The sequence below is a fragment of the Coregonus lavaretus genome (assembly GCF_964263955.1).
Source record: "Coregonus lavaretus genome assembly, chromosome: 18".
Classification (NCBI taxonomy): Eukaryota; Metazoa; Chordata; class Actinopteri; order Salmoniformes; family Salmonidae; genus Coregonus; species Coregonus lavaretus.
The window spans coordinates 43,887,138-43,904,444 of record NC_140005.1 but is presented as its reverse complement, the minus strand read 5'-3'; the positions used below and the strand labels follow the sequence as shown (position 1 = coordinate 43,904,444).

The 17,307-nt window shown below is 41.8% G+C and overlaps 1 protein-coding gene across 2 annotated transcripts in view; it reads right to left on the bottom strand.

Annotated features, from left to right (window-relative positions):
* Positions 1-9,225, bottom strand: part of LOC311145597 (protein Smaug homolog 1-like) — a 100,134-nt gene extending 90,909 nt beyond the window's left edge. For both annotated transcript variants that reach the window (XM_084181881.1, XM_084181882.1), the window contains exons 1-2: positions 9,123-9,225; positions 7,310-7,922 (exon numbers count right to left, since the gene is read on the bottom strand). In XM_084181881.1, coding sequence (XP_084038007.1) covers positions 7,310-7,505 — 196 coding nt within the window. In that variant the 5' untranslated portion in view covers positions 7,506-7,922; positions 9,123-9,225. The remainder of the gene's footprint in view (positions 1-7,309; positions 7,923-9,122) is intronic.
* Positions 9,226-17,307: the final 8,082 nt, after the last annotated feature.

Here is a 17,307-nt window from a genome sequence, read left to right as displayed (position 1 = left end):
TGTCTTTTATACAGGTAACGAGTTCAAACAGGTGCAGTTAATACAGGTAATGAGTGGAGAACAGGAGGGCTTCTTAAAGAAAAACAGGTCTGTGAGAGCCGGAATTCTTACTGGTTGGTAGGTGATCAAATACTTATGTCATGCAATAAAATGCAAATTAATTACTTAAAAATCATACAATGTGATTTTCTGGATTTTTGTTTTAGATTCCGTCTCTCACAGTTGAAGTGTACCTATGATAAATATTACAGACCTCTACATGCTTTGTAAGTAGGAAAACCTGCAAAATCGGCAGTGTATCAAATACTTCTTCTCCCCACTGTAATACAGAACATTAATAGACAAGAACAGCACAAGGACAGAACTACATTTATTTTTTTATTTTTTTGCACACGTAGCCTATGTATAAATACATACAAACTATCTAGGTCAAATAGGGGAGAGGCGTTGTGCCGTGAGGTGTTGCTTTATCTGTTTTTTGAAACCAGGTTTGCTGTTTATTTGAGCATTATGAGATGGAATGGAGTTCCATGCAATAATGGCTCTATATAATACTGTACGCTTTCTTGAATTTGTTCTGGATTTGGGGACTGTGAAAAGACCCCTGGTGGCATGTCTGGTGGGGTAAGTGTGTGTGTCCATTAGAAAGCCCTATTATATCCCCTGCTTTTATTCTGTTACTTCCCAACTATGTTCCATGCCCACATTCCTAGACAATATCCCCCATCATCGGAACCCATTTACGACTTCAGCAAGGAATGCCGTTTTCCGTCCATGCTTTTTCATCAGCGGTAGTAGGCCAAGTGAACGCAGGGGAGAATGACGTTAGGGCTGGGTGATATGGCCTAAAAATCATCTCGATTTGTTCAAACTTATGGGCGATTCACGATATACAGCTCTGGAAAAAATTAAGCGACCACTGCAAAAATATACGTTTCAGTTGTTTTACTATTTATAGGTATGTGTTTGGGTGAAATTAACATTTTTGTTTTATTATATAAACTACTGACAACATTTCTCCCAAATTCCAAATACAAATATTGTCATTAGAGCATTTATTTGCAGAAAATGACAACTAGTCAAAACATCAAAAAAGATGCAGTGTTGTCAGACCTCGAATAATGCAAAGAAAATAAGTTCATGTTCACTTTTAAACAACACAATACTAATGTTTTAACTTAGGAAATCAATATTTGGTGGAATAACCAATCACAGCTTTCATGCGTCTTGGCATGCTCTCCACCAGTCTTTCACATTGATGTTGGGTGACTTAATGCCACATGACAGGGTCTTGATCTGGTGGTCCTCCAGCCACACCTTGATTGACCTGGCTGTGTGGCATGGCACATTGTCCTGCTGGAAAAAGCAATCCTCAGAGTTGGGGAACAATGTCAGAGCAAAAGGAAGCAAGGTTTCTTCCAGGACAACCTTGTACGTGGCTTGATTCATGCGTCCTTCACAAAGACAAATCTGCCCGCTTACAGCCTTGCTGAAGCACCCCCAGATCATCACCGATCCTCCACCAAATTTCACAGTGGGTGCGAGACACTGTGGCTTGTATGCCTCTCCAGGTCTCCGTCTAACCATTAGACGACCAGGTGTTGGGCAAAGCTGAAAATTGGACTCATCAGAGAAGATGACCTTACTCCAGTCCTCTACGGTCCAATCCTTATGGTCTTTTGCAAACCTCAGCCTGGCTCTTCTTTGCTTCTCATTGATGAAGGGCTTTTTTCTAGCTTTGCACGACTTCAGCCATGCCCCTAGGAGCCTGTTTCGAACTCGCCGTGCACTTCACCGCAGCTGCCGTTTGCCATTATTTTTGTAGGTCAATTGATGTCATTTTACGGTTGTTGAGTGACATTCGAATGAGTTGGCGGTCATCCCGGTCAGTAGAGAGTCGTTTTCGCCCTCTGCCGGTCTGTAGCTCTGTTGTCCCCAATGTCTGCTGCTTGACCTTGTTCTTATGAACTGCTGTCTTTGAAATTTTAAGGATGGAAGCAACCTGACGCTCACTGTATCCCTCTGCCAGTAAAGGCAGAATTGAACCCTTCTTTTCCTCACTCAAAACTTTCCTTTTCAACTCTTTTGGCATGGTCAATAGTTATTTTTTGATTAATATTACTTTTGAGGTACTATTAGCACTGTTTTTGCCATCCAGCTGGTCCTATTGCAAGAGGATAGTGATGACCACAGCAGTGGTTTTTATACTTTTCCTAGTTAAATAACATTTGGTTCAGGTGATCACCTAATCAGTACCTAACTCAGTAGAATGAGGTGTGCCTGTGTTGGAATTCAACAGACACTGGAATGGAATGGCTGTCATACATGTAGAGATGCTGATTTAAGAAAGATTTGCAGTGGTCTCTTAATTTTTTCCAGAGCTGTATATATCTATATTTTTTTACGTTTTCTCTAAATAAGCTTTGAGGCACAACTAAAGGTCAATACACCGCAACCATAAGACCCACTGATAATTTAAATATTTTTATCTAAAAAGTTACCTTATTTTTTGCAATATGTCTGTCTATAAAAATGCAATTTTTGTTACAAATTTAACCAGAACCATGCACATTCACTAATAATGACCAACTTCTTGTAGCAGGTATTATAGAAAATGAACACAGGTCTCATAAACAATCTCTCAAGCACAAGCCCACCTGCTATTAAGTAGCCAGCTAATCTTTATATTTCAAGTCTAGCCAACTTGGATCTATTTGCTTGCTAACAAGGTTGAACTGTTATGAATACATCCTCCTGTCCGTTTGAACAACAGCGCCTGTTCACTTTCTTTAGATGTTGAAATCAAGTGGACTACGTGGATAAGAAGATGCTTATTTCTCTGTATTTTTATGCTCAATGCAAATGTATAAAATATAGACAGCTAGCACATAAGTCTGTGGCTAAAATGCTGCTAGAGGTACGTATCGTTAGAAAGGTTTAAGTTCTCTACTATTACAGTAAAATAATGTCTCAATGCATTTCGGTGTCCATATGACCAATTCCGTTTTCCCAAACCTCAAATGCAAATAGTGAGTTTAAACTGCTTGTTGTCAGAGGAAGAAGTGATTATTTTGTCTTTGTTGTTGTGTGGCAGGGGGAGGGGCTTGGCGTCTGTGTGCGAGTGGTAAGGTGCACAGTGCACACAGCACAGAAGGAGCGAAGGAGACGAGACCAAAAAGACAAACGCGCATCAAAACCTTATTTCTTGCGATACAGGCATTTGGAAAATCGCGCTAAAACATTACATTCAAATTAATTTTATATAAAATCGCCCAACCCTACATGACGTTTGAAATGAGGTGACCAGCAGCAGATGATTATTAGGCTACAACATGCAATGAACCAATCTATTGGGAAAGGTGCTAAGAGATGAGCCTGGTCTCAGGTCTGTTAGTGCGGTCTTGCCATTATGTTGTTGGGATCGCAATGATCATAGCATAGGAGTTGGCAAGACCGCACATACAGATCTGGAACCAGGCTAGAATAAGATCAGACATGACCAGTTCCTGAAAAGTCCTCATGATATGGACAGTGTGGTCCTCACAAGCAAAGACACTACGGTCCTCCTAATGCTACTTGACAGCTCCCTGAGGAGGCTATGCCATCATGTCTGTGCCACACTGAATCATCATCCTCGTCTCCCCCACTTATCAACGAGCGAGCAGCGCTACCAACACTCAACCAATCCAGCTACTCATCCCCTGCGGTACTAGAATGGGGAATGTGTGAGATGACACTTCAGACAGAATCTCAAATACAACAGCCCTCCATTTTGTCCATAAAAGATGACTACGGTGCTCATAGCATTGCTTCTTAGTCCTGACCAACAGAGCACCTGTTAAGTTTGAAGAGGATATTCCTGGACATATAGACACTGATATTAGCTATTAGCCTAGATAGCAATAGGCTGAACACGACAGTGCAGGATAACATGATAATGGAATGTGTATTTGTTGCATTCTCTTTTTCAATTTGAAAAATAGGTATGCTGTGCTTATCACACGGAGAGGGAGATAGATAAAAAAATAGAGATTCTGAGCATGAAGGAGGGAGGGAAGAGACAGGGTTAGTAGAACTAGAAAATAATAGAGAAACACGTACAGGACTGAGCAGTGAGCGCCACAGCATTAAAAAAAAAGCAATAATCTTATGTAGAAATCCAATGATGAAATCGCACTGAAATTAAATGTTGGACTATGCAAATAAAGTGTTATCATCTGTAAATGCTCTACAGACTAACTATCTACTAACCCTAGCCCTAACCTTAAACCTTATTCTAATCCAGGGTTTCCCAAACTCGGTCCTCGGGATCCCAAGGGGTACACATTTAGGTTTTTTCCCTAGCACTACACAGCTGATTCAAATAAGTAACTAATCATCAAGCTTTGATAATTTGAATCAGCTGTGTAGTGTTAGGGCAAAAACCAAAATGTGCACCCTTTGGGATCCCGAGGACCGAGTTTGTGGATTCCTTTCATTAGTACAGTACTTTCCAAATAGTTGCGCCTTTCCACTCAATTTAGATCTTCCAGCTGCAAATTAACCCTGTGAGGGCCACATACAGTCGTGGTCAAAAGTTGAGAATGACACAAGTTGGTATTGGTCTTCACAAAGTTAGCTGCTTCAGTGTTATGAGATATTTTTGTCAGATGTTACTATGGTATACTGAAGTATAATTACAAGCATTCCATAAGGGTCAAAGGCTTTTATTGACAATTACATTAAGTTTATGCAGAGTCAATATTTGCAGTGTTGACCCTTCTTTTTCAAGACCTCTGCAATCCGCCCTGGCATGCTGTCAATTAACTTCTGGGCCACATCCTGACTGATGGCAGCCCATTATTGCATAATCAATGCTTGGAGTTTGTCAGAATGTGTAGGTTTTTGTTTGTCCACCCGCCTCTTGAGGATCGACCACAAGTTCTCAATGGGATTAAGGTCTGGGGAGTATCCTGGCCATGGACCCAAAATGTCGATGTTTTGTTCCCCGAGCCACTTAGTTATCACTTTTGCCTTATGGCAAGGTGCTCCATCATGCTAAAAAAAAAAAAAAAAAAAAAAACTGTTCTTGGATGGTTGGGAGAAGTTGCTCTCGGAGGATGTGTTGGTACCATTCTTTATTCATGGTTGTGTTCTTAGGCAAAATTGTGAGTGAGCCCACTCCCTTGGCTGAGAAGCAACCCCACACATGAATGGTCTCAGGATGCTTTACTGTTGGCATGACACAGGACTGATGGTAGCGCTTACCTTGTCTTCTCCGGACAAGGTGTTTTCCGGATGCCCCAAACAATCAGAAAGGGGATTCATCAGAGAAAATGACTTTACCCCAGTCCTCAACAGTCCAATCCCTGTACCTTTTGCAGAATATCAGTCTGTCCCTGATGTTTTTCCTAGAGAGAAGTGGCTTCTTTGCTGCCCTTCTTGACACCAGGCCATCCTCCATAAGTCTTCACCTCACTGTGCGTGCAGATGCACTCGCACTTGCCTGCTGCCATTCCTGAGCAAGCTCTGCACTGGTGGTGCCCCGATCCCACAGCTGAATCAACTTTAGGAGACGGTCCTGGCGCTTGCTGGACTTTCTTTGGCGCCCTGACGCCTTCTTCACAACAATTGAACCTCTCTCCTTGAAGTTCGTGATGATCCGAAAAATGGTTGATTTAGGTTCAATCTTACTAGCAGCAATATCCTTGCCTGTGAAGCCCTTTTTGTGCAAAGCAATGATGACGGCACGTGTTTCCTTGCAGGTAACCATGGTTAACAGAGGAAGAGCATTGATTTCAAGCAACACCCTCCTTTTAAAGCTTCCAGTCTGTTATTCTAACTCAATCAGCATGACAGAGTGATCTCCAGCCTTGTCCTCGTCAACACTCTCACCTGTGTTAACGAGAGAATCACTGACATGATGGCAGCTGGTCCTTTTGTGGCAGGGCTGAAATGCAGTGGAAATGTTTTTTGGGGATAAAGTTAATTTTCATGGCAAAGAGGGACTTTGCAATTAATTGCAATTCATCTGATCACTCTTTGTGACATTCTGGAGTATATGCAAATTGCCATCATCAAAACTGAGGCAGCAGACTTTGTGAAAATTAGTATTTGTGTCATTCTCAAAACTTTTGACCAAGACTGTACATCCATTTCACAAAGATGCATATTTTTCCAACTTAAAACAATAAAACAGACATCAATCAAAGACAGTTGAATTTATTAAATCTGCCTGAGACATGTATTTATTTAACCTGCCATCCACACTTCTCTGTGTCTGAAAATATTACAATAAACATGACAATATGATTCAGACAACCATACACTTGATATCAGCGTAGACAGAAAGAAATGCCAGGATTGTGGGTTCGATTCCCTGGGCAACCCATACATAAAATGTAAGCACGACTATAAGTCGCTTTGGATAAAAAAGCATCCTTTGATCTCTGACAGTGTACACCCAACTAGGGCTTGGGAGTGACCCCACCTAAGAACTTTATACAGTCCGTCATTAATGTTTCCAAATGTATATTGAACAATAACAGGGGCTGTACTGCATTAAAAACTCATTGTATAACTGGGAGAACACAGTGCAGAGAGAGGCCCAGGGAGGCTGAGAGAGAGACAGCCACTGCCCACTATAAACTCTGATGGGAATCCAATGTTGCTGTGTGTGTGTGTGTGTGTGTTGTGCCGTGTGTGTAGGGGAAAATGATAACATATCCATCATTACAGACTGTTTCTCAATGTGTATTAAGGCAGTGCCGACCGACAGATGTGGTCCCAGCTATACAGCTGTGGTCCTAGCTATACAGCTGTAGACGTCGGATCAGTACACACACACAGACGCAGGTGTTTTATCTCATCATCACACCACACTAGCCAGAGCTCCACTCTATTTTTCATGAGCCGGTTTGGTTGCCATGGTGTTTGTTTCCATGGCCACATACCAGCCTGATGCAACAAACCAGACCACCACCACCCCTAACCGATTTAACTCCACAGTAGAGCACTGGAGTCGTGTATGATCTGGTGTCCTATTCAAAGATGGTGCCAGGCCAGCTAATGCTATGACCTCATCGCTGCCATGCCACACTACACTGACACTGGCAATGGGCACGGTTAACCCGTCGCTGTCTGTGGAAGGATGTAAGGCAGTTATAGGGAATGACATGAGCAATACCTTCAAATGTGTGTTTGTGTATGTGTGAAGTGGCACCAGTGCCTGAAGAACTAACCCTCCCCCGCCCAACTTCAACGGAGCATCGTCATTATCAACTTAAATGGACAGTCAAGATGGAGATGGTGTTTGTGTCGGTGTGCCTACCTGGGTTATTGGCCTCTCCCTCCAACACGTGGAGCTCGGTGCAATCGGCCAGGCTGTGCTCCAGACACAGCTGCAGGAAACGGGCCTGGGTCTGCGACACCCGCTTCAGCAGCGACAGCAGAGCCACCGTCTGCTCACACTCGTTCCACCCCTTAAACCAGCTGCCCAGGATGCCCACCTGGTCGCGAAACATCATGGTCTACGGCACAGGCACCAGGCAGAACAGGGAAACCAGTTAGTGACCCCCCTGGTGTCGCGAGTCAATTGAATTAACTTGGTGCTCTAGTGGTTCAACTTTGGTCAAAGCTTGTGTTGGATGTGCTCTTCTTTTTGCCAGTTTCTGTTGTTGATGTATAGTGGCACAGCAATATGTACTTTTAGCATGAGGGGTTTGAGCTGTTGTGCTCAGTTCAAGTGGCGTAGAATCATCCAGGCTTTTAGAATTGCAGGTGTAGCTTCAGCTTGAGGGGAGCGGTGGCAAGGTGCTCTCCTAGGTGCATCTGCACCAAGGGGTGTTAACATTCAGACAGGAGAGTCGGCTTTCCTCCTGCACTCTGCGCTGTCACACCAGCGTTACCCTTGTTGGCATTTTCCACAGGGATCCCCCTTAGATCTGAAATTAAGGAAATAAATGGTTGAGAGACACTGTTACACACAGACACAGTCGGTCACACACGGTCGGTCACACACACACACACACAGCTTTATGTCCAAAAACCCATCTAGTAAAGTCTTTACTGATGGTGAACTCCAAATGCAGAGGAAATGTGACAGTGCCCCTGTTGCTTCAGACAACACTGCTCTCTGCAGACTTGAAATAGACGGTTATTTAAAAACCATTTTACATTGAAAACCAAGAGATTAGTGACACACATTGCCTACTGAAACAAAGCCTGTATGCCTCATACTTCTCATTTAAAAGTAGCCCTGCTCTTCCATTTAGATGCGGGCTTGTGGCATTCACCACTGAGACAAAAAATAAAACACATCCACACATACCTAAAAATAGGATTGTCAATAGTAATTAGGGCAACATCCCGACTGGTAGGCTATTTCCAAAGAGAAAAGCGCCGGTCCCTCACGTTATAATGTTACAGACAGCTATGTTCAAAGGGTCTCTGCTGTAAGCTATATGATGAAGCATAAGTTACTCATTTCCAGCATACATTGCTTCGAAAATAGCCTGTAGACTGTATAATCGGTAGACTGCCAACTACGCGACACTGAAAGAACCCTGAATGAAAAGACCGCATTCTTATTCAAAATATTACCTTAAAATATGTCCATGTCAGCACTAGCGGGTCTCCAAAACTGTCACTTTGCTTGTAGGGCAATCATAGCCCCGAAGATAGGATAGATATTTTGTAAAATGTGGAGGTGATGCGATTCGGCTCGAGGAAAATGAAGAGGGATCTACATTAAATAATTGACGAGTCTCAAATGCGCAGTCTAGAACATTCCCAAAATGTGGCCAATGCATAGCTATGCTACACTGTAATTCAATACATATTCAGTCTAGTTTCCATAAACTCCAGAGTGCCAGACCCGCGCGTTAACCATTTCCCCGCTCTTATTTTTACGCGTAAATATCAACGTCTCCAAATTAAACGTCCAGCTGGATACATTTTTATTATCCAAATAAAAACAGTTAGCCTACTGCATCACCGTTTTTTAATTTAGCATATTTTCTCTATTACGGGTGTAGCCTACTGGACAGACAACTCAGAGAGAGCAGTTCGGACAAAAGAGTCGACAAAAATATTCCAGAAGCTTGGTAAAAAGTGGCAAATAAAATGGTTAAAACGTTACTCACTTCTAGGCACAACTGCATCCGTGGTGTTGGTCGCAGGACCGGGCGCAACAAAGTTTACAATTGTGGGGAGCGGTGCCCCTTCACACTGCATCTGTGTGTTTTGCCATCTTGACTAACTTTTCTTCCTACAGTTAGCCTACTCTTGTTTTACCAGAGGAGAGTCTCGGCATTGCTTTCCACATGCTAATAATTAACACGAAGCATTACGTCAGGGGCTTGGCAGCACAAGGAAGCACAAAAATAGATAATGGGGTTAGGGACAGATCACATAGCCTACCAGCAACCGAGACGATTGAGAGGGATTAGCATGTTTTAGAAAGGGGAAAAAAAGGTATCCATAGCAAAGTGGACAAAATCAAGACAAGAGTGAAGTTATATGTGAATATGAAACTTGGGCGGGAGTTGCCTCAATTTGTCCCTTTCACTTATCTGTACAATACTTTCACCTACATTTGCAAAAAGCAGGTCCATAAAAGCCTATTACGTGGCAATAGATACCTTTGTCGGAGTTGATCATTTGGCAGTGTTTACATTACAAATACAGGATGAAGAGACAGATTCTATGAAAGAAAACCAGTGTACCTCCCTATTCCTGAAGTTCTTTATTGTACATTTAGCTCTGACGTGTGCGTTCCATACAGCAGAGGGCCTCAACCACCCTACCGTCTGGTCTGGTTCAATTCAAAGCAAAATAGATATTTGATACATTGTTTCAATGATTGTAACATGAACTGTGATACATTGTATCATGTTATAGCAATGCAGCAGCTGATACAATGTTTCGAGTTACAGTATCAGTGCGCAAAATAAGGAAATTAAATGCTTCTGTAATGCATGATGTAATCAATCTCCTGAAATACAATTTGGTATTTAAATTTGATACAATTGGTATCTTAAATAGGCCTATATTATGTCTAATGTTTTATGTGTAAAACCTTGATTTTTTTTTTTTAGCATTGACAGTTCTTTGATGTTTTGATGTATTTTTTATTGTCTAATACATCCATTCATTCATCTTATATGTGCACAGGTGTTACATTAGAACCAAAATAAAATAATGAATGGGAAGAATATATCCTAAATTGGGCCTATTTAGGGAAGGCTGACTGGCAAGGCACACCACTGGTACAGAAACATCAGTAGGACCTCAAAGGCATTCTTGGGCCATTGTTTACAGCAGTGTCCTTTTCTGTCACACAATGCACTGTTGCCTTCAGCTGAGTGTGCTCAATATTGACTAGAAGTGGAAGGAGAAGTAAGGGATAGACGTCCGACCACAGTGGGATAACAATGAATGAGAGAACTTCAGCTTCTTGAGAGGGTTGTCATCTGAAAGGAAGCTTATTAAAGAAGGGGGGTTGTGACAAGGACTCATAATCCACAGACTGCTGCTTAGATTCTAGATGCTGTCCAATGGTAATTAGCTCAAGTGTTGAAACAGAGCACAAAGATAGTAGTTGGGAAGTGGACAGTTCTGTTGAATCAGTCAAAAGCTCAAGCCATCGCAAATTGGATTGAAAGAACAACAATTACAGTTGACCTCTGCATTGAGGTATTATAGCATGAGAACTACAGTGCATTCGGAAAGTATTCAGACCCCTTGACTTTTTCCACATTTTGTTACGTTACAGCCTTATCCTAAAATTGATATTTATTTATTTAATATCAATCTACACACAATACCCCATAACGACAAAGCAAAAACAGGTTTTTAGAAATGTTTGCCCCCCCAAAAAAAAAAAAACGGAAATATCACATTTACATAAGTATTCAGACCCTTTACTCAGTACTTGGTTGAAGCACATTTGGCAGCGATTACTGCCTGGAGTCTTCTTGGGTATGACGCTACATGCTTGGCACACCTGTATTTGGGGAGTTTCTCCCAATCTTCTCTGCAGATCCTCTCAAGCTCTGTCAGGTTGGATGGGGAGCGTCGCTGCACAGCTATTTTCAGGTCTCTCCAGAGATGTTTGATCGGGTTTGTCCGGGCTCTGGCTGGGCCACTCAAGGACATTCAGAGACTTGTCCCGAAGCCACTCCTGTGTTGTCTTGGCGGTGTGCTTAGGGTCGTTGTCCTGTTGGAAGGTGAACCTTCACCCCAGTCTGAGGTCCTGAGCGCTCTGGAGCAGGTTATCATCAAGATTCTCTTTATACTTTGCTCCGTTCATCTTTCCCTCGATCCTGACTAGTCTCCCAGTCCCTGCCGCTGAAAATCATCCCCACAGCCTGATGCTGCCACCACCATGCTTCACCGTAGGGATGGTGCCAGGTTTCCTCCAGACGTGACGCTTGGCATTCAGGCGAAAGAGTTCAACCTTGGTTTCATCAGATCAGAGAATCTTGTTTCTCATGGTCTGAGAGTCCTTTAGGTGCCTTTTGGCAAACGCCCAGCGGGCTGTCATGTGCCTTTTACTGAGGAGTGGCTTCCGTCTGGCCACTCTACCATAAAGGCCTGATTGGTGGAGTGCTGCAGCGATGGTTGTCCTTCTGGAAGGTTCTCTCATCTCCACAGAGGAACTCTGGAGCTCTGTCAGAGTGACCATCGGGTTCTTGGTCACCTCCCTGACCAAGGCACTTCTCCCCCGATTGCTCAGTTTGACCGGGCGGGCAGCTCTAGGAAGAGTCTTGGTGGTTCCAAACTTCTTCCATTTAAGAATGATGGAGGCCACTGTGTTCTTGGGGACCTTCAATGCTGCAGACATGTTTTTGGTACCCTTCCCCAGATCTGTGCCTCAACACAATCCTGTCTCGGAGCTCTAAGGACAATTCTTTCGACCTCATGGCTTGGTTTCTGATCTGACATGCACTGTCAACTGTGGGACCTTATATAGACAGGTGTGTGGCTTTCCAAATCATGTCCAATCATTTGAATTTACAAAGGGAGATTCCAATCAAGTTGTAGAAACATCTCAAGGATGATCAATGGAAACAGGATTTACCTGAGCTCAATTTCGAGTCTCATAGCAAAGGGTCTGAATATTTATGTTAATAAGGTATTTCTGTTTTTAATTTTTTATAAATGTTGTCATTATGGGCTATTGTGTGTATATTAATGAGGGGGGAAAGTGTCTGAATACTTTCCGAATGCACTGTATATATAAACTGACCAGATTCATTTGAATTGAATACTTATAGGATCATGGAATGCATTTGTTCTGGTTTATATATCAAGGTAATTGTTGCAGGTTGCAGAACAATTATGTATTGGCAGTGTTGGGGAAGCTACTCTAAAAAGATAGTTTACCAAGCTACCAATTACTTCACACCGAAAGATGTTAAGCTATACTAAAGCTACCCCAACAAAAAATTACGTTTATTTAACTAAAGTTACTTTGAAAAAGTAGTTCACTACATCCAAACTACTTAGTGAAAAATTATCATATGTAAATCTGAAATGTCATAGACTACAAATTGCAAGAGCAGATCGGGTCATATGTTAACAGAATGTGTAATTTAGCCTATTAAACACCAAATCTATGTTTCAAGTGAGAATTATCCTGATGCCGAAAAAGAAAGGAAATGATTGCCTACTTCACCCGTATTTTATAGTATTTTTGCACAAAAAAAAGGAGTGTGTTGTTCCAATAGCTAGCTACACAACTAGAGGGCAAACAACATATTTAACTACTGAAAACACTACCTAGATTTGAATTTAGTTGAACTACCACCAAGCTACTCCAAAATGTAGTTAAATTACCATTTGAACTACCTGTACAGTGCCTTCAAGAAAATACTGTATTTAAACCCCTTGACCTTTTCCACATGTTGCTGTGTTACAGCCTGAGATTTTGTGTCACTGGCCTACACACAATACCCCATAATGTCAAAGTTGAATACTGTTAATTTTTTACAAATTAATTAAAAATGAAAGCTGAAATGCTTTGAGTCAATAAGTATTCAACCCTTTTGTTATGGCAAGCCTAAATAAGTTCAGGAGTAAACATTTGCTTGACAAGTCTCGTAAAAAGATGCATGGATTCACTCTATGTGCAATAATAGTGTTGAACATGATTTTTGAATGACTACCTCATCTCTGTACCCCACACATAATATTATCTGTAAGGTCCCTCAGTCAAGCAGTGAATTTCAAACCCAGATTCAATCACAAAGACCAAGGAGGTTTTCCAATGACTGGCAAAGAAGGGCACCTATTGGTAGATGGATAAAAAAAGCAGGCATTGAATATTTATTTGAGCATGGTGAAGTTATTAATTATACTTTGGATGGTGTATCAATACACCCAGTCACTACAAAGATACATGTGCCCTTCCTAACTCATCTGCCAGAGAGGAAGGACACCGCTCAGGGATTTCACCATTAGGCCAGTGGTGATTTTAAAACAGTTACAGAGTTTAATGGCTGTAATAGGATGGATCACAACATTGTAGTTACTCCACAATACTAACATAAATTACAGTGTGAAAAGAAGGAAGCCTGTACAGAATAAAAATATTCAAAAACATGCATCCTGTTTGCAATAAAGCACTAAAGTAATACTGTAAAATAAATGTGGCAAAGAAATTAACTTTTTGTCCTGAATACAAAGCGTTACGTTTGGGGCAAATCCTACCCAACACATCACTAAATACCATTCTTCATATTTTCTAACATGGTGGTGGCTGCATCATGTTAGGGGAATGCTTGTTATCGGCAAGGACTAGGGAGGTTTTTAGGATAAAAATCAACGTAATAGAGCTAAGCACAGGCAAAATCCTAGAGAAAAACCTGGTTCAGTCTGCTTTCCACCAGACACTGGGAGATGATGAATTCACCTTTCAGCAGGACAATAACCTAAAACATAAGGCCAAATATACACTGGAGTTGCTTACCAAGAAGACAGTGAATGTTCCTGAGTGGCCTAGTTACAGTTTTGACTTAAATTGGCTTGATAATCTATGGCAAGACTTGAAAATGGCTGTCTAGCTGATGAACAACCAACTTGACAATGCTTGAAGAATTTTTAAAAGAATAATAGTCAAATATTGTACAATCTAGGTGTGCAAAGCTCTTAGAGACTTACCCAGAAAGACACAGACTCAGTGCCTTGCAAAATAATCCATCCTCCTTGGCATTTTTCCTATTTTGTTGCATTACAACCTGCTATTTAAATTGATTTTTATTTGGATTTCATGTAATGGGCATACACAAAATAGTCCAAATTGGTGAAGTGAAATGAAAAAAATAACTTGTTTAAAAAAATTCACCCCCTTTGCTATGAAGCCCCTAAATAGGATCTGGTGCAACCAATTACCTTCAGAAGTCATATAATTAGTTAAATAAAGTCCACATGTGTGCAATCTAAGTGTCACGTGATCTCAGTATATATACAGCTGATCTGAAAGGGCCCAGAGTCTGCAACACCACTAAGCAAGGGGCACCACCAAGCAAGCGGCACCATGAAGACCAAGGAGCTCTCCAAACAGGTCAGGGACAAAGTTGTGGAGAAGTACCGATCAGGGTTGGGTTATAAAAAAATATCAGAAACTTTGAACATCCCACGGAGCACCATTAAATCCATTATTAAAAAATGGAAAGAATATGGCAAACCTGCCAAAAGAGGGCCGCCCACCAAAACTCACGGACCAGGCAAGGAGGGCATTAGTCAAAGAGGCAACAAAGAGACCAAGGAGCTGCAAAGCTCCACAGCGGAGATTGGAGTATCTGCCCATAGGACCACTTTAAGCCGTACACTCCACAGAGCTGGGCTTTACGTAAGAGTGGCCAGAAAAAAGGCCATTGCTTAAAGAAAAAAATAAGCAAACACATTTGGTGTTCGCCAAAAGGCATGTGGGAGACTCCCCAAACATATGGAAGAAGGTACTCTGGTCAGATGAGACTAAAATTGAGCTTTTGGCCATCAAGGGAAACGCTATGTCTGGCGCAAACCCAACACCTCTCATCACCCTGAGAACACCATCCCCACAGCGAAGCATGGTGGTGGCAGCATCATGCAGTGGGGATGTTTTTCATCGGCAGGGACTGGGAAACTGGTCAGAATTGAAGGAATGATGGATGGCGCTAAATACAGGGAAATTCTTGAGGGAAACCTGTTTCAGTCTTCCAGAGATTTGAGACTGGGACGGAGGTTCACCTTCCAGCAGGACAATGACCCTAAGCTTACTGCTAAAGCAAAACTCGAGTGGTTTAAGGGGAAACATTTAAATGTCTTGGAATGGTCTAGTCAAAGTCCAGACCTCAATCCAATTGAGAATCTGTGGTATGACTTAAAGATTGCTGTACAGCAGCGGAACAGATCCAATTTGAAGGAGCTGGAGCAGTTTTGCCTTGAAGAATGGGCAGAAATCCCAGTGGATAGATGTGCCAAGCTTATAGAGACATTTTTATATTTTTATTTTTTTCACCTTTATTTAACCAGATAAGCCAGTTGAGAACAAGTTCTCATTTACAACTGCGACCTGGCCAAGATAAAGCAAAGCAGTGCGATTAAAAACAACAGCAACACAGATAGATATGGGATAAACAAAACGTACAGTCAATAACACAATAGAAAATCTATATTAAGTGTGTGCCAATGTAGAAAGTTATGGAGGTAAGGCAATAAATACCCCAAGAGATTTGCAGCTGTAATCGCTGCCAATGTCATGTATTGACTCAGGGGGTTAAATACTTATCTAATGAAGTTTTATTAGTGTTTATTTTCCATTAATAAAAAAAGAATGTTATAATTTATGTTATAATATTTTGTGTAGATCAGACTTTTTTTTATTGAGTTTTTTTTTTTAAACAATTAAATCAATTTTAATCCCACTTTGTAACACAAGAAAATGTGGAAAAGTCAAAGGGTGTGAATATTTTCTGAAGGCACTGTATGGTTCGATTCCCGGGACCACCAATACCTGGAATTTATGCACGCATGACTGTAAATCACTTTGGATAAAAGCGTCTGCTAAATGGCATATATTATTATTATTATAGTTCACTACTCCCCAACACTGCATATTGGTTGCTGAAAAGTATGTTGTTTTTGAATAATACAATTACAAAACAATTTTCTTAATCAGGCCAATATCAGGCCTGGGCCTATGTTCTGTGATTTTTCCAGTGCAGTTCATTTTGGAAGATCTTTTTGGTGCCCATCCCTTCCAACCTCCATGTTTATAATATCCAGTAAAATTGTACTTCTTAATTGAAATAATGACAGTATTCTAGTATGCCAATGCTATACAGTGGACATAGGCCTACCTCAGTGTTTGTGTACCTCAATGGATGAAAACTCCAACAGGCCTCTGAGGTTTGGGTGCCATCTTGTGGGTATAAAGCTTATCACAGTCCTATTTACCTGGCAAGTGAAACAGAAGTTTAGTTGGTTACATAGACTTATTAGGCATTGGTTACCCTGTTGAAGTTGTAATATTTCACTGTATTCAATAAAGGGTCACCTCAACATATCTTCAACAACCTCAGGATCTGACATTGTTTAAACTTTTGTGGACCAAATGGTCACATTATTCACGTAGTCGAGGGAGGCAAGAGGAAGAACGTAGCCAATTGCACATGAGAATGGGATGACTCAGACATATCTCGGTGTGGCCTGAGCAGCATTTTCCTCAAAACTAACTGCAACAGCAACGTTTAGCTTCAATCTCTTTATTTTTATTTTTTTAAATTTTAAGTTTTTGGAAATATAGGTACTACGAAATGATTGAATGATGAACAATAATCTACCGCAGGAGCCTCGGTCTGGCTCTGGTGCCACGGTGCCAGAACCGGTTGGTAACCTAAAACACATTGGAATGGCGTTAGGTTAGTGGAGGAGTGACGGAGAGAGTTCTGGGCATATTCGGTCCATGGCAAGAACACTGACCACTCCCCCGGCCGGTCCTGGCAGTAGGACCGCAGGAACCTACCCACATCCTGATTTACCCATTCCACCTGCCCATTAGACTCGGGGTGGAAACCAGAGGTCAGGCTAACCGAGACCCCCAGACGTTCCATGAACGCCTTCCAGACCTTGGATGTGAACTGGGGACCACGGTCAGACACTATATCCTCTGGTACCCCGTAGTCGTGAGGAGACCGGGCAGAGGAAGGAGGCGGCAAGCCTTGGAAAAGCGATCCACAACGACCAGGATGGTGGTGTTACCTTGGGAGAGGGGAAGATCAATAAGGAAATCAACACTCAGGTGAGACCATGGTCGTTGTGGAACTGGTAAAGGTTGTAACT